This window comes from Cebus imitator, unplaced genomic scaffold (genome assembly GCF_001604975.1).
Source record: "Cebus imitator isolate Cc_AM_T3 unplaced genomic scaffold, Cebus_imitator-1.0 Scaffold432, whole genome shotgun sequence".
NCBI lineage: Eukaryota > Metazoa > Chordata > Mammalia > Primates > Cebidae > Cebus > Cebus imitator.
Window position 1 is genome coordinate 252476 of NW_016107747.1, and position 25863 is coordinate 278338.

A 25863-nucleotide genomic window follows, 5' to 3' on the forward strand; every position below is an offset into this window, starting at 1 on the left:
GGGAGCATATGTCATTGTTTAATTCATTAAATTATTTCTTCATTCATTCATCCGTCCATCAATCCATCCAACCATGAATCCATTCATCCATTAGTCCATTCATCCATTATATATGGTGTGTTGAGACTCAATCTGTGTAAGACTGTTTACTATGGGATATCAGGGGATATGAATGACACAAAGATGAATGACACCCAGTTCCTGCTTTCAAGGAAACTTACAGCCTAGAGACTTTAGGTAAAAACTAAAACATTGAAATAGGGATAAGTATGATTAATTTTTATTCTTGAGAATTTTAATTAAAATTATAAAAGGGTAGTTTCATTTATATTACTTTATTCTTTTTTTTTGGAGGATGCTGTCTCTTATGTTTTTGCGTTCATTTTCAAGACCAGTGTTTACAGAGTGAATAATCATTTTTATTTAATGGCAATAAAGCATGTATGAGTGCAAGCAATGTGTCAGTTACCATAAACACAACCCTTGCTCCTCCCCTTGCTCTCCTTCCACAGCCCTGGGAGAGTATTAAACACTGGAAAAGCTGAAGTGTCATTGTGCCCTTGAGGCTTCCTGTGCTCTAGGGAATTCCTGAGGCTCAAATCATAGCTTCTTAAGTAATGAAGACAAGAAAGAGAAATTGAAGTGACCAGCCTGAAAGATTTTGCCAGGTAAGAGGAATTTTCTTTTCCCAGGAATAGTTTTATGGGTTGGTGTTTTTTAGTTTATTTCTATTTATTTTTGCAAATGCATTTCTTATCTTTCATTCACATGCTGAAAGAGACAAAGCCATACAAAAGTATAAACAGATGAAAAAGAGAGTTTTTGAAAGAAAGATCGTTAGTAGCAAAGAAATGAAGAGAAATTGAGGTAAGAGAAACCACACCCCCTAAAAAAAGGACACATTCCCTAAAAAACCACACCCTCTAAAAAAGAATACTCGTTAGATATGAGAGAAAGAGTAACACCTAAAATGAAAACTATGATAAAGGGGATTTGCAACTCTTTGAACACTTATTGATCAGGAAGGCATGAAATATTTGGAAATGCATCTAGGATTTACCATCTGTGTGGAAAGAAGAACTTGACTTATGTTATGGGGGACTCATGCAGGTTTTATGAATTATTTCATTGATACAAAGCTTTGGGGGACTTTAAAATTGGAGACTAGTTTACAATGGTAAGGCCAAAGGAAGAAGAAAACATCAAGTATTTAATGACTAAACAGACGTAGTAGAGATAAAAAACTCAGATAAAAAATGACTCTCCCTCTCAGAGTAGTCCCAGAGGCAATTGGGGCAATTTTGAGAAGTGAATCTCCTCTGTTTAATTTCCCAGGATTCACATAGTTTGACTACCATTCTCTTTACATTTGATTATCATATATACTTTTCTTTTCCTTTCTTTTCTTTTTTTTTTTAACATGGAGTCTTGCTTTGTTGACCAGGCTGGAGTGTAGTGGTATGATCTCACCTCACTGCAATCTCTGCCTCCCAGGTTCAAGCCATTCTCCTGCCTCACCCTCCAGAGTAGCTGGTACTACAGGCAGCAACACTCCCAGCTAATCCCAGTTAGTTTGTGTGTGTGTGTGTGTGTGTGTGTTTGTTAGAGATGGGGTTTTACCATGTGCCCAGGCTGGTTTCCAACTCCTGACCTCAGGTGATGTGCCCACCTCGGCCTCTCAAAGTGTTGAGATTACAAGCGTGAGCCACTACACCCGGCCTACCATATATACTTTTAATAAATAAGCTAACTACTTAATTTTTAAATAAAATTTTTCAAACCTATAGAAAAATTAAAAGAATTCATAGAGAATATGTGTGTACTCTGGATCTAGCTTACATCATTAACATTTTAATATGCTTGCTCTGTCACTTATCTATTCTTCTACCCCTCCATTAATCTATCTTGTACTTTGATTCATTTTAAGGTTAATTGTAGACATCAATATGCTTTTCCCTGAACACTTCAGCATGCATATAATTTACTAGGGTTCAAGAAAATGATTATTTTTATTGAGCACTTCAATAAAAGTTAATGTGAAATTGATTAAAATTAGACTTCACGTGCAATTTATAGATGCCTCGGGTTGGTACTTCTACATTTGAATTCACTAAGCAAACATAGGAATGGTGATGACTATCAGGGATGACTTCTATGGGATAAAAGAATCAAATATTGGCTGAGAATTATTCCACAGGAGAAAAATCTATCACTCTTTTGATCTCTTTTGTATTGATCTTCAGATGTTAAGACATAGGTTCAGGGTATCAAAAAATATAGAAGGGCCCTTTTAAATTTCAGCCCCTGAATGTAGCCCAGTAGCCTTTGAAGACAGAATTCTGTCTGGTAGTCTGACTCACAGGAATGAGCTTTGAAAGGTCTATGGAGGCATTTATTTTGCCACTGGGCTATAGTAGTAGAGCCCCGTCTACATTTTGCAAAAACAGCAAATATGAAGCATTGAGAGAATTACAGGAAAGTGAAGTGATGACGAATATTTACCTGATATTTTGGCCTTAAATATTGTGAGGCTAAAAAGATGGTTCCTTTGAAAGAGATCCTGCAGGAAATTGTCTTGCCCAACCATTCCAACCTAATCTTGTATCTTATGTTTGAGCCACTCACTATCTAAACGAATTTTTGTGGTTTTGAGTTTATTTATTTATTTATTTGCAACAGTCTCCCTCTGTTGCCCAGGCTGGAGTGCAGTGGCGCGATCTTGGCTTACTGCAACCTTTGTCTCCTGGGCTCAAGAGATTCTCATGCCTCAGCCTCCCAAGTATCTGGGATTATAGGTGTGCTCCATCATGCCTGGCTAATTTTTGTATTTTTGATAGAGATGAGTTTTCCCCATGTTGGCCAGGGTGGTCTCAAACTCCTCGAGTGATCTGTCCACTTTGGTCTCCCAAAGTGCTGGGACTGCTGTCCTGAGCCACTGAGACCTGCCAACTGTGACTTTTAGATTCATCTTTCTGAACATATCTCCCCCTGCCTCTTTCGGCATTGGTTGCAATCACAGCCTGGTTGCTCTTTTAGATTTCTCTGAGCTCTTAAACAAAAACCCCTTCAAATACTATGCCTATGGCCTGGTTTTGCTAGTTCCACATATCTGCCATGTGTTTAGTTTTATGCTGTTCTGGTTAAATTTTTAATACAAATTGACTAAAAATATAATAGTAATTAAAGTATAAAAGAGAGCCCAATAGGCTTTGAGTCCTCCATTTACCAAAATAATGGGAGTTCTAGGGATCTTTCCAAGAGTCCTTCCAACCTTTTTATAGAACATTCTGTCTTAAGTACAGGAAGTCTGTTTTTTTCAAACAAAATGAATTTATGCAACAAATATTTGTTGAGCGCCTGCTACATGCCAGGCACTGGAGTCATATCATGGAAAACAAAAGGATTCTTCTTGGTGCTTATGTTGTAGCTGGAAGTGGGGACATGTCAAATAGATAACTAATAACCATGACAAATATTATATAGCATGTTAGAAGGTGATTCAGGGCAGGGTGAAATGAAAAGCAGAGCAAGCTAAGGAGGATTGAGTGTGCTGGGAGCACAAAGGTGAGCACTTTAAATAGAGTGGTCAGGATGGACCTTATTGAGCAGCTGACATTTGAATAAGACTTGAAGGAGATAAGGGAATTAGTCATGGAGATATGGAGAAGAGCTTTCCAGGCAGAGTAGACAGCAAGTGCAAAGACCCTAAATAGGGAGTGTATCTGACTTATTTAAAGAACAGCACGTAGGTCAAAGTGATTAGAGTATAAGCAAAGGTGAGAGATGAGTCAGAGAGAAAACTAGGGACCAGATCACATAGGACCATGCAGGCTATTTTGTCTTTTTCCTCTGAGTAAAACTGGGGGCCACTGGAGGGCTTTGGTCAGAGTAACTTAAGTTTAAAAGGAGTTTCTCTGGATGTATGTTGAGAAGAGACTTCAAGAAGAAAGGTTAGAAGCAGGGAGACCCATGGTGGTTTTTGCAGTCATCAGGCAAGAGAGACGATGGTGGCTTGCACTAGGGCTGTTTCAGCAGAAATGGTGAGAGATGGTCAGTTTCTGGATATACAGCTTTGAAGGTATAATTATGCGACCATCACAAAGTTTTGTAGCCTAGTCAATGAATCTTGCAATCTATAAAGAAATATCTTTACCTTTCTGAGGGCCGCATAGGTTTGCGCTGCTGCCTTTAGTGAATTTTTCAATATGGCTTTTAAAAACTCATTATATACCATGTAACATTAAAAAAAAACTGTAGAAAGAATAGTTCAATGTCACTTAGTTATTTTAAACTGAGATCCTAGAGACAGATTAATTTCAAAGAACACTTTTTTTTTTTTTTTTTTTAATCGGCTGAATGTGGTGGCTCATATCTGTAATCCCAGCACTTTGGGAGGCTGGGGTGGGTGGATCACTTGAGCTCAGGCGTTCAACACCAGCCTGGGCAAAATGGGGAAACCCTGTCTCTACTGAAAATACAAAAATTATCCAGGCATGGCAACAAAGGCCTGCTATCCCAGCTAATCAGGAGGCTGGGGCACGAAAAACTCTTGAGCCCTGGAAGCGGAGGTTGTAGTGAGCCGAGATCATGCCACAGTGCTTCAACCTGGATGACAGAGCGAGACTCCATCTCAGAAACAAACAAACAAAAATCAATACACAGTATTTTTACCTACTTATAGGGGAACAGGTGTCATTTTGTTACATGCATTGAAGGTGTAATGATCCGGTCAGGGTATTTAAGATATCCATCACCTTGAGCTTTATCATTTCTATATTTTGAGAACATTTTAAGTCCTCTCTTCTAGCTATTTTGAAATATACATTACATTGTTAACTATAGACACCCTACTCTGTCATTAAACATTAGAACTTATTCCTTCTATCTACTGTGTGTTTGTATCCATACAAACATAACCTCTCTTTATTCCCCTTCCTCCACACCCTCCCAGCCTCTCTTAAATATCATTCTATTCTTACCTCACAAGATCAATGTTTTTTAGCTTTCACAGATGAGTGAGATCATGTGTAAGTATTTATATTTCTGTACCTGGTTTATTTCACTTAAGATAATGACTTTCAGTTCCATCCATGTTGCTGCAAATGACAGGATTTCATTCTTTCTTATGGCCAAATAGTATTTCATTGTGTATATATGCTACATTTTCCTTATCCATTAATCTGCTGATGGGCACTTGGTTGATTCCACGTCTTTCCTATTGTGAATAGTGCTGCAGTAAGCATGGGGGTGCAGGTATCTTTTTGATAGCTGATTTCTTTCCTTTCAATAAATACCCAGTAGTGGGATTTCTGGATTTTATGGTAGTTCACTTTTTAGATTTTTGGGAAATCTTCATGTTGTTTTTTGTAATGGCTGTATTAGTTTATGTTCCCACCAGCAGTATATGTGAGTTCTTTTTTTTTAAAAAAAATACTCATCAGTGTCTGTTATTTTTTGTCTGTTTTTTTTTTTTTAGTAGCCATTCTAACTAGGCTAAGATGATATCTTCTTGTGGTTTTGATTTGCATTTCTCTGATGATTAGTGATGTTGAGCATTTTTTTCCTATACCTGTTGGCCATCTGAATGTCTTCTTTTGAGAAATATCTATTCAGGTCCTTTGTGCACTTTTTAATGGAATTATTGACAGCTGGTTTTAAGGAGCTTATTTCACCCAAGTGACCACACTGACACCAGTTGAGTATCACATCTGGTACCTGGATTCAACAATTTAAAGAGGCTGTCTCTCATTGTTGTAAAGTCTGCTACAATCAAAATATCACTTTTGACATAGTGTGGTTATTTCCTAGGCATAATGAAGCAAAAAATGTAGTCAGCTCTTTGATTCAAGCAAAGAATAAAAAATGCTAAGGTTTGGTTCTATCAATGAGAGAGGACTAAGTTTTTGGGATTTTGTTCTGTAGATTACTGCTTGGCAAAAGCGTTGGTAACATCTCCAATTTTGTAGCCTTGTCAGTCCATCCTCCCCCATTAGCTCCTGCCATCTTCACAATAACTGCCATGTGGCAATGGCAAGTCATCATTGCCTTTATTTTATAGCTGACAGAGCCGAGGCATAGAGAGTTCAGGAGACTTGCAGGAAGTCATGTAACAGGAATGTGTCAGGGCTGACACTTGAACTAGAAAATTCAAAGTCAAGTTCTGTGCAATTTTTTTTTACTGAAGCACACTACACTTTCCCGTTTCTGGAGCAAACTTCTTAAAGAATATAAAGGAAATAAAGAATTGTGTATAGGATGCCAAATTAGACAATTGCAGGTGGTCATCAGGTCTCGTCTTTTTTTTTTTTTTTTTTTTTTTGAGATGGAGTTTCGCTCTTGTTACCCAGGCTGGAGTGCAATGGCGCGATCTCGGCTCACCGCAACCTCCGCCTCCTGGGTTCAGGCAATTCTCCTGCCTCAGCCTCCTGAGTAGCTGGGATTACAGGCACGTGCCACCATGCCCAGCTAATTTTTTGTATTTTTAATAGAGACCGGGTTCCACCATGTTGACCAGGATGGCCTTGATCTCTTGACCTCGTGATCCACCCGCCTCGGCCTCCCAAAGTGCTGGGATTACGGGCTTGAGCCACCGCGCCCGGCCCAGGTCTTGTCTTTATTCACTAGCATGACCTGCACTTTCTATGTTTTCTGGTGACAGGAAGGGTGGGGGTGACAGGAGTGTCCTGACCTGCCCAAGGCCTTTGGAGAGGCCCAATCTGCTTAGCGGATTGTAGGCAGCCTTCCTGAATGAAAACTCAAAGATAGCCAAGCTTATGAAATGCGTGGTAATGAAGCTTATAAGTCACACATAAATGGAAAGAGTCTGAGTAAATATTCTTTTTTCCCTTGGATTAAATCATTCAGCAATTTGTTCAAGCATATATTTTTACTTATTTTTTTATCTTTCTTTAACTGTTTTGCAAAACTACATGCCCAATTGTTTATATAGTCATCATAAGAGGAAAAGGTTTATCAGTTTTCTTTCATGTATCCAGCACTACAGAGAGTTTTAAGACCAAATTCCATCTTCTGTGTGTTCCCAGGCCAGTGAGGGAAACACATAAGGAGATAATGACAATGCAGCATGGCAAATGTCATAGTTCTTTCCCCTAAACAATACAATTTGATTAACTGCAGTCCTCATGTTATACATAGCTCTCTAGACTTGCTCATCCTATTTGTCTGTTACTTTGTATACTTTGACCTACATCTTCCCAAGATTTTACTTTCTGTGTCTGGCTTGTTTCATGCATTTCACGTATTTCCTGGCAGGATCTCCATTTTAAGGCTAATATTCCATTGTATATCTATCTATCTCTTATTTCCTTTATCCATTCATCCGTCGATGAACACTCAAGTTGCTTGCATAGCTTGGCTATTGTGAATAGTGCTGCAAGAAACATGGGACCAGGTGGTGCCCATGTTTCTTGACCAAGTGGTGATTTCTTCTCATTTGAGAATATACCCAGAAGAGGAATTGCTAGATCATATGGTAATTCTTAATTTCTGTAGGAATTTCCATATTGTTTTCCATAATGGCTGTGCTATGTTTGAATATTTGTTCCTTCCAAAACTCCTGTTGAAATTTAATCCCCACTGTGGCAGCACTGAGAGGTAGGACCTTTAAGAGGTGATTGGGTCATGGGGGCACTGTCCTCATGAATGTTATAATCTTGATTATAATTAATTCTTGAATTAATGGATTAATAGGTTAACATGGGAGTGGGACTGGTGTCTTTATAAGCAGAGGAAGAGAGACCTGAGCTAGCACGCTGAACCCTCTCACCATGTGATGCCTGTGCTGCCTTGGGACTTCAAAGAGAGTTCCTACCAGCAAGAAGGCCCTCACGAGAGGTGGTCTCTTAACCTTGGACTTCTCAGCCTACGTAAATGTAAGCAATCAATTTCTTTTCTTTATATATTACTTTGTTTCAGATATTCTGTTATAAGCAAGAGGAAACAGACTAAGGCAGGCTGTTCCAGTCTACATTCCCAACAACAGTGTACCAGGATACTCTTTTCTTCATACGTTAACCGACATTTGTTATTTCTTGTCTTTTTGGTAATAGCCATACTAATGGGTATGAGGTAATGTCTCATAGTGGTTTTAATTTGCATTTCCCTGATGATTAGTGATGTTAAGCACCTTTTCATATATCCATTGGACATGTTTATGTCTTCTTTGGAGAAATGTCTGTTCAATTCCTTTGCCTGTTTAAAAACCCGCCGTGTAATATCTTTCTGCTATTGAGTGGTAAGAGTTCTTTACAAATTTTGGATATTAACCCCTTATCAGATATGTGCTTTGCAAATATTTTTTCCAATTCATAGATTGCCTTTTCATTTTGTTGTACATTCATTTACTGTGCAGAAGCTTTGGTTTGATGTAGTTCCTATTTATTTATTTTTGCTTTTGTAGCCTGAGCCTTTGGTGTGATATCCAAAAAAATTATTTTCAAAGCCGATGTTAAAGAGCTTTCCCCCATCTTCTCTTCTAAGAGTTTTATGGTTTCCAGTCTTATATTCAAGTCTTTTTTCCAGTTTGAGTTGATTTTTGTGTATAATGTAAGATAAATGTTCTATTTCACTCTTTTATATGTAGAAATACAGTTTCCTAGCACCATTTATTATGGAGACTATTCTTTCCCCATAGTATCCTCTTGGCATTCTTGTTGAAAATTAGTTGACCCTCTATGTTTGGAGTTATTTCTGGGTTCTCTCTATTCTGTTCCATTGGTCTATGTTTCTGTTTTTATGCTGGTACAATACTGTTTTGGTTATTTTGACATTGTAATACATTTTAAATCATGAAGTATAATGCTTCCAACTTTGTTTTTCTTTCTTAGTATTGCTTTGGCTTTTTTTTGTTTGTTTGTTTGTTATGTGTGTAAGTCCATGTGAATTTCAGGATTATTTTTTTCTATTTCTGTGAATTGGAATTTTCATAGGGATTGCATTAAATCTGTTTATTGCTCTGAGTAGTATGGGTAACAATATTAATATTCCAATCCATGAACATTAGATATCTTGCTTTTAATTTGTGCCTTTCTCAATTTCTTTCAGTAATGTTTTATAGTTTTCAGTGTACCAATCTTTGACCTCCTTCGTTAAATTGATTTTTAAGTATTTTACTTCTGGGATGCAATTATAAATGGGATTTTTTCTTGATTTTTTTTTCAGGTAGTTCATAGTTTTATATATAGAAATGCTACTGATTTTTGTAGGTTGATTTTGTATCAACTTTACTGAGTTTATATATTAGTTCTAACTTTTTTGTGTGTGAAATTTTTGGGGTTCTCTATGGATAGGGACATGCCATCTGCAAATAGAAATAGTTTTCCTTCTTTCTTTCCAATTTGGATGACTTTTTTCTTTCTTTTTCTTGACTAATTGCTCTTGCTAGTACTTTCAGGACTGTGTTGAATAAAAGTGGTGAGAGTAGACATCCCTGCCTTATACCAGATTAGTGGAAAAGCTTTTAGTTGTTCCCTGTTGATTAAAATGTTAGCTGTGGGTTTTTCATAAATGATCTTTATTTTGTTGAGGAACTTTCCTTCTATACCTAAACTGTTAAGAGTTTTCCTTATCAAGAAAGGATATTGAACTCTGTGAAATGCGTTTTTTAATGCCAGTTGAGATGATCATGTTATTATTATCTCTTGTTCTGTTAGTGTGATGGATAATATTGATTGATTTGTGTATATTAAATCATCCAAGGATAAATTCCACTTGGTTATGATGTATAATCTTTTTGATGAGTTGTTGAATTTGGTTTGCTAGTATTTTATTAAGGATTTTCGTATCAATCTTCATTAGAGATATTCACCTGTAGCTTTTTAAAATTGTGGTGTCTTTGTTTGAGTTAGATATTAAGGTGATAGTGGCCTCATAAAAATATGTTTGGAAGCATTCCCTTTAATTCTATTTTTGATAGAGTTTAGGAAGTATTGGTAATAACTCTTTAAATGCCTGATAGATCAACCATGAACCCATCTGGCTCTGGACTTTTCTTTTTAGGAAAGTTTTAAATTACTTCTTTAATCTCTTGATTAAAAATAAATCTGTTCGAGCTTTCTATTTCTGCTTGATTCAATCTTGGTAAGTTGTATTTTTCTAGGCAGTTATCCATTTCCTCTAGGTTATCCAATTTGTTGCCATGTAATTGTTCATAATAGTTTCTTAAAATTTTTTTTTCATTTTTGAAGCATCTCTTGTAATGTCACCACTTTCATTTCTCATTTTATTTATTTGGTCGTTTCTCTTATTTTCTTAGTGTAGTGTTCCAAAATTTTAAACGCCTCACAAATTAATTGTATGCCAGTCTCCTAATGACCACAGCTGATGGGAGTGTCATAGCCATCAATACCCATTTACTGCTTTGCACAGAGCTCTGCTGAACTCTGCCATTGTAATCCTACCCTTCTCTGGAGGAAAGCTCCAAGATTCTGCATCTTTTTTTTTTTTTTTTTCTGGGCCTACTGACACATTAATTGTCATTGAAATGTTGGACATAGCCTCCCTCAAATATTTTACAACAAAGTTATAGATTTATCTGAGCCATCTTAAGATTTGTGAATGAGTACAGAAAGCAAATGTTAATGTTTATTCAATAAATTAAGGCTAAACTTTAGTTTACTGTTTTATTTTTTTTATTGTCAGACATGTTATGTAGAGTTTAACATGATGTGTACAGAAGAATTTGTTCATGTTTCTCAATTGTTTGCCTTCTGGAGCTTCCTGCCCAGATGTGGTACACTGCAAGACTATCTCATAAGAAAGCCAAAAGTCCAGTTCTTGTAATAACCCTGTTAAAATGAACAGAAAGAAAAGAGAGAACACAGCTCTGGATTTCAGTGAATAAGTAGAAAAAAAATGGAAAAAATGTGTTAAATTAATTTTATATATTTGCATTGGGTATTTCATCCAAATATTTTGAAGCTTCTTCTTACTTCATTAAAAAAACATTTTAAAATTAATAACTTATTCTCTTTCCTCACTTACTTGATAATAGACACTTGATTTTCTCCATATGGAATTAAAGAGGCCATTGAAAGCAAGTGGGGCAGACACCTGCCTGGGCAGGAGCCACTGCATGCTAAATGCATGGAACACTAGTTTGTTTGTTTCTTTTCCTTCCTTCCTTCCCTCCCTTCCTTCCTTCCTTCCTTTCTTCCTTCCTTCCTTCCTCCTTCCTTCCTTCCTTCCTTCCTTCCTTCCTTCCTTCCTTCCTTTCTCTCTCTCTCTTTCTTTCTTTTTCTTTCTTTCCTTCCTTCCTCCCTTCTTTCTTTCTTTTCTTTCTCTCTCTCTTTCTTTCTTTCCTTCTCTATCTCTCTCTCTCCATTCCCTCCCCTTCCCTCCCCTCCCCTCCCCTCACCTCTCCTCCCCTTCCCTTCTCTTCCTTTCCTTTCCCTTCCTTCTCTGTCACCCAGGCTGGAGTGCAGTGGCATGATCATGGTTCACTGCAGCCTCAACTTCTGGACTCAATCAATTCTCCCACCTTTGCCTCCTGAGAAGCTGGGACCACAGGCATACACCACCACGCCAGGCTAATTTTTAAAACATGTTTTTAGAGACAGGGTCTCTTTATTTCACCCAGGCTGGTTTCCAGCTCCTGGGCTCAGGCATTCCTCCTGCCTTGGGCTCCCAAAGTACTAGGTTTATAGTCATGAGCCACCATGCCTGGCCTAAGAATGGTTTCTGAAGTATGATTCCTCAGACCAGCTCAGCATGCAGATTCTAAGTGTTCACACTACACTTACTGAATCAGAAACTCTGGAGGTGGAGTTCAGAAAACTGGGTTTTAATAGGTTCTTTGTGTAACTCTGATGCAATACTGAAGTTTAAGAGTCACTGGCATAGGACATTAGAAACGAAATCTTCCTATTTTATAGTTGAGGATTCCACAGAGGAATAACAAAAACATTGAAGGAGACTGGTATGTAAAGCATTGCTAATTTAATTAAATGAAGTTAAGGAGGTTTATTTTTGAAGACTGAGGAATTCTGCTTGGGTCCCCTCTTTTATCCCCCCTTTTAAGTTCAGCCATTTTGAAAAACCAAAGATCTCCATGAGACTTATCAAGCCTTAAGAGCTTGGATAGCACAGGTGCATGAGCTCAATGAAGGCTTAACCACATCCCCAGCACTCCTAAACCTGAGCTCCTGAGTCTGTGGGTGGCCTCTATTTGGAGTGTCTAGAACCTCTCCAGTGTCCTTGCACATGCTGTTCTTCCTAGAACTCCCTTTCTTCACGTTCTCACTTGCAAATTTCTACTCATCCTTCAAGTCTTCACGTTGGCATCATCATCTCTATATACTCTTCACCCAGGTGAAGAGAGGTGCTCACATCCTGTGTTCCTCAGCACTTTGTATAGCTTTCTATATTATTTTGCTTATCCCACAATATTATAATTTATCCATCTCTCTCTCCACTAGTTCTCTGAGGAAAAGAATGGTTTCTTTTAATCTGTTATTTCTAGCACCTGACTTTTTGTCTGGCAAACAATAAACACTCAGTAAAAAGTTGCAAATGTATTGCAATGCTTTATTCCTTTCTCTATGAATGATTGTAATTTTGCTGAGCATTTGAGGGTTAGTTGCTGATAGTAAGGCCCTTTGCTCCATAATGCATCAGTGTGTATTTTTAAATAAGAAGGACATTCTCTTACATAACTACAATACAATAATCAAAGTCATTACATTTAACATTGATACGGTATTTTTTTGAGAGAGGGTCTCACTCTGTTGCCCAGGCTGGAGTGCAGTGGCATGATCACTGCAGCCTCAACCTCCTGGGCTGAAGCAACTCTTCCACCTCAGTCTCCTGAGTAGCTGGGTCTACAGGCGTGCACCATCACGCCCAGCTAAAATTTTTTGTATTTTTTTTTTTTTTGTAGAAACGGGTTTCTCCATGACATTGATACAGTGTTATTATATAATATTCAGCCCATATTAACATTTTGTCTACTGTCTCATTCAATGGCCTTTATAACATTTTTTTTTCCCAAATCAGGATCATGAATTGCTTTTGTCATGTCTCTTGGGACTCCTGTAATCTGAATCAATTCCTTTGCTTTGTCTTTCATGACATTAATATTTTTGAGAAGCACAGGCCAGTTATTTTTTAGGCTAACCTCAAGTTTTGGTTAATGTGACTGTTTTCTCATTATCAGATTTAGGTCATGGATTTTAAGGAGAAATACTATGTAAGTGATGTTAAGTTTTCTCATTCATAACATCAGGAGTTACGTGATGTTGGTTTATCCTATTATTATTGATGTAATTGATCACTTGGTTAAGTCATGTCCATCAGCCTTCTCCATTGTAATGGTACTTTTTTGCCCTTTGTAATTTATAAGTAATTTTTCTGAAGATACTTTGAAAATGTATTCATATTCTGTTACCTAACAAACTTTTACCCAATGGTTTTAGCAATCTCTGATGATTCCTCCTGAGTCAATTGCTATTCCGGTAGTTGCAAAGTAATTTTTAAACTGAATAAATGAATCTTAAAAAGTAGAGTATTACGGTTAACTATCTGAGGAATATCTTTTCTATTGCAAAACTATTGGAGTTGGAGTTATTTCCAGAAAGAATCCATATTCTATGCTATCCCTATCTAATTGCATTTCATTTAATGGCTTTATTTCTTGCCTCCATGAGGAGCCCATGTGTTCAAATGCAAAATCTCTTCAGCAGCTTAAATCAGATATAAAAATCTTAGTGAAATAGTACATATCATGTAGATATTAAGTCCTTAATACATAGATATTTAACTCTTCATTGATATAACACAGACATGCACCACTGTAGTATGTTTACAACTGTTTATAAATGTTTATCATTTTGACTTTCCCACTAGAGTTTCATAAACAGCTCTAGTGCTTTATTTATAATTAACTAAAAATGCTTATTTTTTAACGACTAATTGCAAGGATAGTAATAATTGGGACATGATGGAAAATGAAAATGTAGACATAATATCTATATTTAGGTTTTACATAATAGAACTTTTACTTAAAAATTTTAGTTTTCCACTAAATTAACCAAAGTGTTTCAAAATTGGAAGTGTAATATTTTATTGCATTGATGATGATGATACATTAATTTATTTTGGATTACTTTTTGTACCTTCAGACTCTCAAGCCCTTTACCCTCATACAGTTCTTAATTCATTAGAGAAATCTATTCTTTATGATGCATGCATTAGTTTTTTTACCCTTGGGTAAAAGTTTATTGGAGGATAGGATATCTAAAGTCTTAAAGTATCTTTCCTTGAATTGCTTATACACCTCCTGGAGGAGGCACTAGTGGGAGGTTACGTAGAAACTGAGGAACAGAGGAATCTAGTTATAGCACATCTATCTACTGGAAAAACACTGGACTAATTCCCTGGGAGATGTTTGTAATATAGTGGCCAATATAGTAGTTGGCTCAAATCAGCGCTAAGCCCTCTAGACTCATCACATAAAGCCTGAAAAGTGAAAGAGCTTGCTCAAGTCTGCAGAGCAAATAGCCAAGCTTAAACCAGAATCAAGGCCTATGGGCTTCCTTTAAAGTCGAGACTTCTCCCAGTATTTTGTGTTGGTGTAAATAATAAAGGAAATAAAATAAATGTGGTTATCTCAGAGTTTTGAATCAACAGTAGATATGTGTTTTTAGGGAGTTGAGGTGGTTACTCTTAACACTTTCTGGAAAGAGAAATGGAGCTGTTAGGTGTCTGTTATTTCTGGGTGTTGTGATGATCACTTCCATACAATATTCTATTTAAAGAACCCAAGACTAGAAAGTGATTTAGACATGGTAGAGATTCTTGCTTAAACTCTTTGGTTTGTTTAAGAATGTGCTTTAACTATTCACAATAGCAAAGACATGGAGGAGTCCTTTTTAACTTTTACATATTGGGGCTCCGAGAAGGTTTATTTTATTTAAAAAACACCTAAAGAGTGCTTTCTATGTGCCAAGAATGGGTAAAATATTTTACAATAACAAACTCTATCCTGATAACACTATAAGGTAGGTGCTATTATTGCCCCTATTTTATAAATGGGGAAACCAAGGCACAGAAAAGTGAGGCAATTTACCTAAGATCCACTATTAAGTAGTGGATCAAGAGTCAAGCCCAGGCAGTCTGTCTCCAATAGTCTGCTTTTTAACCACATACATTCTGCTGAAAACAGCTGTGAGCTTGGCTGGCTAAGAATAGAAAGATGAGGTATCCCCTGTTCCACTTGGAACCTCTCATTCAATGGGATTAACATGTTCTTAGTTTTAAAGAAATGGACTTTCTTAGAGTAAAAAAATAGAAATGGAATTGAGAGTAGACAATTTCCGTGGATCCCTTTGTAAATGGTTTTAAGCTTTGGGGAGGGAGGTCCGATGTTCTGCTTTATTTATTTATTTTTTGAGGATGTATGAGATATTTTCCGACTAGGCTGATTTGACCAGGCAGATGTGCTCCTGAGATATCTGCATATTTTAGCATGCCACAAATGTTTATCAGGTCATCCCACTCTTATATAAATATATAAACAAAATCATTCAGAAATGTTTATGACCCACCAAATGAATGCCATGGGTGAAATGGAAGTTCTATGCCATGTCCTGTATGCTTTCTCCTTTTATAGCCACATCTGGACAACTTTAAATAGTGAAGTCTGAGGTGTACACTCTGGGTGTTTACAAAATTCTTCCAGAGTTGGCTTAGCAAGACCATTTTCCCTGCACAAGTGAAACCATGTGGCAACATGTGGGGAAAGACATCCTTATACTTTTTAAAAAAATCAACTTTATGAGGTTTAATTTATATTCAATGTGATGGACACATTTTAAGTGCATGAAGGCACATTTTTAAATTACAAGGTTTCCTTTTTTTTTTTTTCTCTAGGTCCACATCTAGAATGGAGGCGTGGAAGACATTTTGGGGGATCATCCTCCTTGAAGCTGGTTTTGGCTTCATCAAGTCACAGAGGATCGGTAATATATGCCATTCTTTAAGCCGAAAACCATCTAGTGGTAGTGACCATCTTAAAAGGAAATATTACAGAAGCTTTAATTAATAAGAGGGAATCGATTCATTGAAGGAGAATTTAGTCAAAATCTGGGAGCTTATAGTGAATGGTGGGCACTTGTTTTTTCAGTACCTAACCCCAAATGACAACAAAAAATACATATTAAAAAGTTCCAAACTCTGAAGTGTGTTACTAGGTTCTCAAACGCTTTTGTAAACAGGAGCCTCTTCTGCATTCTGCCTTTTCTCTTTGGCAGAGCTGTTCTGAGGGGTAATTATCGTCACAAGACCGATCGCTTCACTGAGTGCGAGTGGCACATCTGCAATTTTTTGCAGTTATTTTAATGGATTGTTGGGACTTTTCAAGATGAAAGTCTCATCAGGCGAAGATTGTTTGAGTAGCATGAAGTCCCAGTGAGACAATATTGAGGTTTAAATATTCAAATATAATTACACAGGCTGTTATTTGTTGGGAAAAAAAAAACCGATGAAGCTCTCTCAGTTTTCCTTTTAGCTCTCTTCACTTGTGAACAGAAGCTGTGACAGTCTTTTCATGATTCAAACACCTTCTAAAACTACAAAGAACTAGTGGAGGGGTTAAGAAAGTGACAATCTATGAAAATGCAATACATCCCTCAAGTTGCATGTGATGAAACTGAAATTTACTTGCCTGAAAAATATTCTACAGCTGTATGGTTTCTTCTGATTTGAAAGGTCAGGGAAATACTTCCTGGTTTGCATTTGATCACCCTTGAAAGAGATGTTAAGGGTTGTGATAAGCCAGTCAGCCATTCCTGTAACAGTCATTGAATTCTCTCCTCCCAGTAAGACTGCATTTTGGAGGACTGAAGGGAAATAAAGCTTAAAGGACCAGAAGTTCATTTATTGTCTGCTTTTTCCATGATCAGGTTCCACTTGGCTTTATGACCAAGGTTATGCAAACTTCTGAGAGGTGGAACCCAGGACTCCAGAAGTGACAAGTGGATTAAGTGCTCCAACCTCCCCAAGTCCTCTCTGTCCAGACTCTCACTTGGTCTTTGCCTTTCTGTAGTATGGATTTCTAATTTAATCTTCATGGCAGTTCAGGGTATAGACTAGTTATCAGGAGAACTGGGTCTTAATTCTGGCTCTTTGAATGGATTTACATGAGTTACTTTGCCTTTCCAGGTCTTATTATCCTTCTCTGTGAGATGACTGAATTGGATTTGTTATTTTATGCTTGTGCTGTCCAATACAGTGGCCACCAGCTGCATGTGACTCTCTAAAGTAAATCAAAATTCAGTAAAATGTCAAGTTCAGTTTCTGTTATGCTAGCTACATTTCAAGTGCTCAGTTGCCACACATCTAGCAGCTACAGTCTCATATAATTATTTCTAGCACTAAAATTTAAATTCCATTATTTGTTTTCATTAATGTTCAAGATTTCCATCCTTATAAGTGCTGTCTCTTTCCTTCTTCCCTTTTCCTCTATTCTTTCCTCCCTCAATATTTTTGGGTATCTATTCTATGCTAGCTACTTATGTAGTGAAAAAACGAACAAAATATATGGTTATCTGTTCTCATGGACCTCACAGTCTAGTTGGGGAAATTGCCATTAATTAAATAAGCATAGTGATGAACAAAGTTACATTATAAACAAAGACAAAGGAACATGATCCTATGACAATTTACCAAAAGATAGATAGATAGAGAAACTTGGAGAGAAGAAAGAATATTAAAATCCAGTGGCAAGTAAGAACATGGAAAGTTGGAGACATTGCCCTAGGGAGCCTGGAACTGAGAGCAAAGTGGGGAGGGCAGAGAGCTGAGGCTGCAGAGACAGTGCAGGGCCAGCCTCGTTCGGTATTTTAACCCTCCTGGCACAAAACCAAGGGCAAGACACTTTTAACCAATGTGGAATAATCATTTTTTTTTTTTGGCTTTTCAGCTACTCTGAACTAAAGCCCATTTTTCTGTTGGTTTCTGCTTTTGTTTGTATTCTCATTAGTAATTTATATCCTCCTCCCGCCATCATAGTTAATCAAAGCAGGAGGTATGGGAGTGGGGAGAAATCGTAGTGATTGCTGACAAATAGATCGATCATAATCACCTCTTCTTTGTATCTACATATGCCCTGTACTTACTCCACATTGTACGTATTATCACAGAAAAGCAAAGTTTGAGTTGGAAGAGACCAGGGCATCTGGTAAACTCTTTAGAGAGATGCAATTTGAGAGACAGAGGGTTAGAAATTTGCTCGACTCCTGCAGCCACTTGGTGTCTGATCTCTTCCATGCTGGAGGCCAGGATGGGCCCAGGTGGGGTACAAATGAGCCGGGTCACTGTTGAGATGGTGGTTTCCAGGCTTGTAGCTGGGGTTGGGGAGAAGTAGCTACATAGTGCAGGTTGAGTTCAGGGAGCCAAAAAGACAAATGTGAACCACACCTATAGGAATGCCAAGGATCAAACTAAAAGGGGCTGGTGGTGGCTAGTGAGTACAGAAATCAAAGCTGGAAGGCTGATGTCATAGGTCAGATTCCCTGGAAGCAGAATCTGGGACACGGATTTGAGTGCATTATTTTGAGAAAGTACTCTTTAGGAAAAAAAATCTGTAAGGGAGTAAGAGAAGTGGGTTAGAGTAGGGGATGAAGACAATAGGTAAAGTCAAGCCTTGGCCTGAGTCATGAGAGGTGATGGAGTGTAAATAACACGGCGGCGTTTTTCACTTAAGGCAAGTGGGCCAGGCGTTTGTACCTCCATGTTGATTAGTCACTGGCCACCCAGGGTGGTGGTAGTGCTGTAACTTCCCAGGTGTGTCCAGTTGAGGCCACTCCCTTCAGCCAAGGTTAGGACTCGAAAAAGTCACAGGTAGCACTTGAAGCAGCTGGGGGATAGGTGTGCCAACCAGTAAAGGCGATCTAGGTGGGTGCCGACAGCATCCACTGCTGGTAGAAAGCTGGGTTCTTTTATTTAGGTCAAGGGATGAGTGGAGAGCAGGGTGGGTGATCTAATTGAAGGGCCAAATGTTGATTAGAATGGAACAGAGTGGCAGGTGAGCAAGGGAAGGTGGTAGCCATGGGACGACAAGGGAAGATGATGGTGTGTCTAGGTGGCATGCATATTGACTACCATAGGATGGCTGTGAGGCAGATCTGTGGGGAGTAAAGGCACTGAGTCAGGAAAGAGGGGATTCCAGCCAGTAGCTGTCATTTGTGATGTTTTATTTGAAAGTGACTCTCTTTCCCAGTTTGCAGGGAGGCCTCTCTGGGAGATGTTGTGTTTCTGGTGGACACCAGCATCAACCCCCAACATACACGCAGTGTGCGGAACTTCTTGTACATTCTGGTAAACAGCTTCAATGTCAGCAGCGAGACCATCCGTGTGGGTCTTGTTCAGTACAGCGATGTGCCCCATTCCGAGTTCTTGCTTTCCACCTACCACCGTAAGAATGATGTATTGAGACACATTCGGCAATTTCAATTTAAGCCTGGGGGCAAGAAGATGGGCCTGGCCCTGCAGTTCATTCTAGATCACCACTTCCAGGAAGCAGCAGGGAGCCGAGCAAGCCAAGGTGTACCTCAGATCGCCGTGGTGATAAGCAGTGGGCCAGCTGAGGACCATGTCCACATACCTGGGGAGGCACTGAGGCTGGCAGGCATCCTGGTTTATGCTGTTGGCGTCAAAGATGCAGTTGGGGCAGAGCTCAGGAAAATTGCCAGTAGCCCCCAGGAGAACTTTACCTCCTTTGTTCCCAACTTCTCTGGTCTGAGTAGTCTCGCCCAGAAGCTGCGGCAGGAGGTCTGCGATACCTTGGCAAAGGCAGCTCCACGTGTTGACCACATCTCTCCAGGTACAAAGGCCTTTTAAAAAAAATTTCTGATCTGGAAGTCATGAAACTCAAAGCTTGACCTCCTATTCCTCTCTCCCCCGTCCTTCTTATTTTTCATATGTGTGCATGTCTTAATTTTAAAATCGAAATTTCATGAAGCCATCCCTATGCTCCTTTTCAATCACTGACCAAAGCCTCATCAGCTCTTTTTGTAAATCCTGTGGCCCTTATGCTGGTTCTATATACTGATGTAATATAAGTCCAGTATTGAATGAACATTTATCTTTTTCTAGAATGACATTATTATTCTTAGGTTAACTTACCCATGTTGCTTGGATGAAGGATGGGGGAAGGGAGAGGGACAGTAGTTCTCCTAGGATGTTTGCTAATTTAACTGGAAGCCTGTTGGTTTAATATACTGGTCAAGATGATGAATTTAAGGAAAATAAAGACCTGTGTTCAAATCTCAGAAAGTAGAGAAATGTTCATCTTAGTCAAGTTACTTTACCTCTCTGAATCTAAACTTTCTTCCTAGGATGATAGTACTTGTTCAGAGAGTTGTTAAAAGCATTAAACAAAATTGTGCAAGTAAAGTGCATGGCACAGGACCTGGCCAACCACAGGTGCTCATAAGCATTACCTGTTATTAATGGTCGTAACCTGTGATGATGATATATCTGTCATCAACTTTGTGCTTCTATTGGTGATAGGGCATAAAATGGTGAAAATTCTTTATCAATTAATTACTAAACTCCATAATAAAGCATACGACTTTGAGTAGAGAAAGAGAAGAATGCTTGTGGGCTCCATCAAAACCCACAAGAGGATAGACTCTTAATAATTTATTCATTGTTTTGGTATTTCTGTACAGGGTAGGTTAATTGGAAGAAGCACTAAAACTTTTGACTCATTGATGCAGCAGGTGTGTGGTGGTAATATTGCATTTGTATGGGGAAATAAATATTATAGATATTCATTTTGCACAACACTTCAAGGTTTACAAAGAGGTTTTATAAGCATAGTAATAATTGTGACTGTTTGCCTGGTGTTGTATAGTTTTCAAAGCTGATTTATATTGCTCATCTGACTGATCATTTCAACTTTGTTAAATACATAGGGTAATTAGTATTATTGCTTGAATTTTTCAGATGAGAAAACTGAAGCCAAAGGTAGCATGAGTGGATGACAGAACTGGAGACTTGATCTCAGATCTTTTTTTTTTTTTGAGATGGAGTTTTGCTCTTGTTACCCCGGCTGGAGTGCAATGGCGCGATCTCGGCTCACCACAACCTCCGCCTCCTGGGTTCAGGCAATTCTCCTGCCTCAGCCTCCTGAGTAGCTGGGATTACAGGCACGCACCACCATGCCCAGCTAATGTTTTGTATTTTTAGTAGAGACGGGGTTTCACCATGTTGACCAGGATGGTCTTGATCTCTTGACCTCGTGATTGACCCGCGTTGGCCTCCCAAAGTGCTGGGATTACAGGCTTGAGCCACCGCGCCCGGCGATCTCAGATCTTTTAGAGCAGACTCATTTCATTAGAGCAGGCGTGTTAAGTTGTATTCCTGGGGAGCAGAGCCTGAAACAAGAATTTGGGTACACTTGATTTGCTAAGGAAGAGCTCCTGGGGGGATGGTCAGTAAGGATGTGGGGTATTCAGGACAGAGAAGTAGAGAAAAATAAGGAAGGGCATAATTTCAGGTAAAAATTCTGTAAAGGGTTTCAGCCTGATGCTACAGGGGAACTTGGTGTACATTATGCGTCAAAGTTGTCTTGAGCTGGGATCTGGGCCAAGCAAAGATCTGGGCTTTTAAATATTGTGAGAAAAGTAGCTTCAGTAGCTGGAGGGAAGTTTTCCAAAGAGCAGTACGTAGAATGGTAAAAAAGAAATCCAAAAGGACTGAGCAGCGCATGACATTGTCTGCTACAGGAGATTATCTTATTTTTATCCTCAAAACAACCTTGTGAGAGTATGAGGGCTGGTGTAAAGATGTCAGTGCTGCAGAGGAGAAAATTAAGTCTCAAAGAGGTGAGTGATAAATAGGTCACAGGGCTATTAAATGACAGAGTTGCAGTAAGATGTGTCAAGGAACATGGAATATATTCCAACTTTCTGACCTGCTGGTGCTAGCACACTCCTAGATACGATGTTTCTTTGTCAAAAGATAGGAGGCTGATGGCTTTTTCTGACTGAAAAGAATACATTCCCTTTCTTAGCATGCTGCTTAATTTACAGAAGTGCTTTTCTTGTTAACAAAATTTAAGGGATTGTGTAAGTGGATTTCAAGGTTGGAAGTAGCAGTAGAGCAGGTCTGAAATCTCAGAAGGTGATGCAGCAGAGAGAAGCAAAGGTACAGGGGGATGTTAATGTTATTGCTGTGAGCACACTGCCACTTGGGGTGAGGGTAGTGTCTGAGGACCACTGAGTATAGTGGTTATTTTTCTTTTATGCATTATTCTTCTTTTATGCATTAGTTACTTTTCTTTTATGTATTCTTCTTCTTTTACACATTGGTTCCAAACAGTTTAAACCATTGGTTCAATGGTTCAAAGCATTTTGTGTGAAGACCCAGTAATTGCATCCCTTTTGCTGCCTCTCTCATAGCTTGCAGAGAAGGCGCTGTGGCAGATGTGGTGTTTCTAGTAGACAGTTCAACTAGCATTGGACCCCAGAACTTCCAAAAAGTCAAGAACTTCCTTTACTCCGTCGTCTCGGGGCTCGACATCAGCAGTGACCGTGTCCGAGTGGGACTTGCCCAGTATAATGACAACATCTACCCAGCCTTCCAGCTGAACCCTCTGAAGAGCATGGTCTTGGAGCAGATCCAGAATCTGCCGTACCGCACAGGAGGCACAAACACAGGGAATGCTCTGGACTTTATCCGGACCAACTATTTGACTGAGGGGTCTGGCAGTCGGGCCAAGGACAGAGTTTCTCAGATAGTTATCCTGGTGACAGATGGGGAGTCAAATGATGAGGTCCAGGAGGCGGCTGACCGGTTGAAAGAAGATGGAGTTGTTGTGTATGTGGTAGGGATCAATGTCCAGGATGTCCAAGAGTTGCAAAAAATAGCCAGTGAGCCATTTGAGAAGTTTCTCTTCAACATCGAAAACTTCAACATCCTGCAGGATTTTTCAGGAAGTATTCTTCAGACTCTGTGCTCAGCAGTGGAGGGGAAGATAAAAGGTAAGAAGCTGTGTTAGAACCCAGGATTCTAACTGTGTCAGCTCACTACAATGTAAGCCAGAATACACTGGGTGTATGGGAGGGCAAGGAGAAGGAATGCCCAGCGTCACTGGAGAACCTGGGGAGACTTCCTAGGGGAAGGGTTTGAAGGCTGGATGGAATTCTTGTGGGTAGAAAGGAACATCTTGATATGGTGTTCAAAGGAAACAGCATGTGTTTTGAAAGCCAGAAGACCTGTTTTTTAATCTTGTCTTTGCCACTTTCTAGTTATGTGAGCAGGGACAAGGGCTTCACTTTTTTACTTCAATTTTCTCATCTGCATGATGAAAATAATACTTGTCCAGAAGAATGGTTTATGAAGATTAAGTCAGATAGAGTGTATAAAAAGCTTTGGCTGGGTGTGGTGGCTAGTGCCTATAATCCCAGCAGTTTGGGAGGCCAAGGTGGGTAGATCACCTGAGATCAGGAGTTTGAGACTAGCCTGGCCAACATGGTGAAACCTCTTTACTACTAAAAATACAAAAATTAGCCGGCATGGTGGCACATGCCTGTAATCCTAGCTACTTGGGAGGCTGAGGCAGAAGAATCACCTGAGCCCAGGTGGCAGAGGTTGTGGTGAGCTGAGGTTATAGTGAGCCAAGATTGCACCATTGCACTCTAGCCTGAGCAACAGAGTTAGACTCCGTTTCAAAAAAAAAAAAAAAAGCTCTAGCACAAAGTGTATCCTCAGTAGTAGTTAACTTCCCTTGCCTCCTCTATCGGTTGAAGAAGAATAATTGAAAAGTATATTAGTGTAATTAAACAGACAAGAAGGCAGCAGGTTATAAGAGAGGAAGAGCCTTGTGATAGAGTCCCACATAGAGGAAAGGAAGCACAATATATACAGAGTGTATAAATACAGTATCTCTCCCTCCCACATTGTGCACACAAAACCATCCTTATATTCAATTTTCATGAGAGTTCAGTTTGATTTACTTTCCCTTTTGTGTCTTTTTCTGCCCCTCTGGTCTCCCTTTTCCTTTACTTCCAGAATTCATCAAAGCCTACGCAGATGTGGTCTTTCTTGCTGACACCTCACAGGGCACATCACAGACCAGTTTCCAGTGGATACAGAATTTCCTCTCCAGAGTGGTTGGCATGTTGGAGGTTGGCAGGGACAAGTATCAGATTGGGCTGGCTCAGTATGGTGATCAAGGTCACACTGAGTTTTTGCTCAATACCTACAAGACCCAGAATGAGATGATAGCTCATATTCATGAACGTTTTGTGCCCCTGGCTGGCTCCAGGAGGACAGGCAAAGCACTGCAATACCTTCTTCAGACCTTCTTCCAGGAGGAAGCAGGAAGCCGTTTTCTCCAGGGCATTCCCCAGTATGCAGTGGTCATTACCTCAGGCAAATCTAAAGATGAAGTCCAGGATGCTGCACAGAGACTAAGGGAGAAAGGCGTGAAAGTTATGTCTGTCGGTGTGCAGGACTTTGACAGGAGAGAATTGGAAGGGATGGGGTCCCCAGACCTTGTGTACGATATGCAGGGAGAAGACAGAGTCAGACACGTGGTGGAAGATATGAATGTGGTGATCCAAGGGACTGGACAGCGGGAGCACAGGAATACAGCCAACAAGGAGGCTGTAGGAGGTAAGGTTTGGTCCTAGGATATGTGAGCCTCTAGGAGATCTCAGCGTAAAAGGAAAGTCTAGGGAAGTAGCAGAGAAGGCAAGTATTCCGGATTTCTCAGTGCTGGGGCACAAGCACTGGCAGACAGGAGACAGTGGGAAGCATGGGGTGCCTCAGACACAATCTTGTGTTAGTTAACTATGGTCACAATGCTGATGTGGTCTGGGTGTGTGAAAAGCCAGTGGCTGAAAAGAATTGTTTATTTTCATAGATCAGTTGATGAACAGCCAATCTTGGCTGGGCCCAAACAAATGGCTTTGCTGATATTGTCTGAGCTCATTCGCATATTTGGGATTCGGCTGGGTGTTGGTTGATCCAGGTTTGGCCCTGCTCCACATATCTCTCATCTTATTCCTGGGATCAGCAGGGTAGTCTGGGCATATTCTTCTCATGGTAATTGAAGAGATACCAGAGAGAAAAGCAATTACATAAGCATTTCTCAAACCTCAGCTGCATCATCTGCTAACATTTCATTGGCTCAAGCAAGTCATATAGCTATGCTGACATCAACAGAGTAGAGAAGTTTATCTTCCCATGGAAATAAGGAGTAAGGAGATAATATTTCTGAGTAAGAATCTAAATTACCATAGCACTCAGGCTTCTCCCCAAAGATTAAATAAATTACTTCCTGATGTTGGCATCCAAGACACTCAAGGGAGATACTATTGGCGTTTTGGGTAGGACAATTCATAGTGTAGAATTGTCCTGTGCATTGCCAGAGGTTTAATATCCCTAGTTTCTGCCAGTAGCACCCCTGAATCATTATGGTAATCCAAAACATCCCATACATTTCCAATATGTCCCAGGGAGATAGGTATTGTTGGCTGAGAACCACTGGGCCTTATCTCTGCTATGTCTTTGTACACATTCTATTCACTGGCCAAGCTGAACTACTCATCATTTGCTGTGTGTATACTATGCATTCTCATCTCTGTCTCTCCTCTTGAATACATCATAATATCAGCCTGTGACACCCACAGTCAAAACTTACCCTTCAGTTCTTAAGTTACCCTCTTCATGAAGCATCTTTTGAGTACCACCACCAGAAGTGGCCAATTTTTCCTTTCTCTGAATTGTCATACCTCTGCCAGACCTATCAACATCTAAAGCGTGGGGGTCCTTGGAATTTTATGAGCAGAAAAAAGACAAACATATATGTGACAAGAAGAGGAAAATCCAAGCAGA

At 39.3% G+C, this 25863-nt stretch overlaps 1 protein-coding gene across 3 annotated transcripts in view; it reads left to right on the forward strand.

Moving 5' to 3' along the window:
* Nucleotides 1–530: 530 nt before the first annotated feature.
* LOC108290359 (collagen alpha-4(VI) chain-like) overlaps nucleotides 531–25863 on the forward strand; it is a 106758-nt gene continuing 81425 nt past the window's right edge. For 2 of the 3 annotated variants that reach the window (XM_017510149.2, XM_037731933.1), the window contains exons 1-6: nucleotides 531–668; nucleotides 779–867; nucleotides 15886–15974; nucleotides 19235–19837; nucleotides 22422–23003; nucleotides 24034–24639. In XM_017510149.2, coding sequence (XP_017365638.1) covers nucleotides 15899–15974; nucleotides 19235–19837; nucleotides 22422–23003; nucleotides 24034–24639 — 1867 coding nt within the window. In that variant the 5' untranslated portion in view covers nucleotides 531–668; nucleotides 779–867; nucleotides 15886–15898. The remainder of the gene's footprint in view (nucleotides 669–778; nucleotides 868–15885; nucleotides 15975–19234; nucleotides 19838–22421; nucleotides 23004–24033; nucleotides 24640–25863) is intronic. The other variant, XM_037731932.1, reaches the window with a different exon arrangement.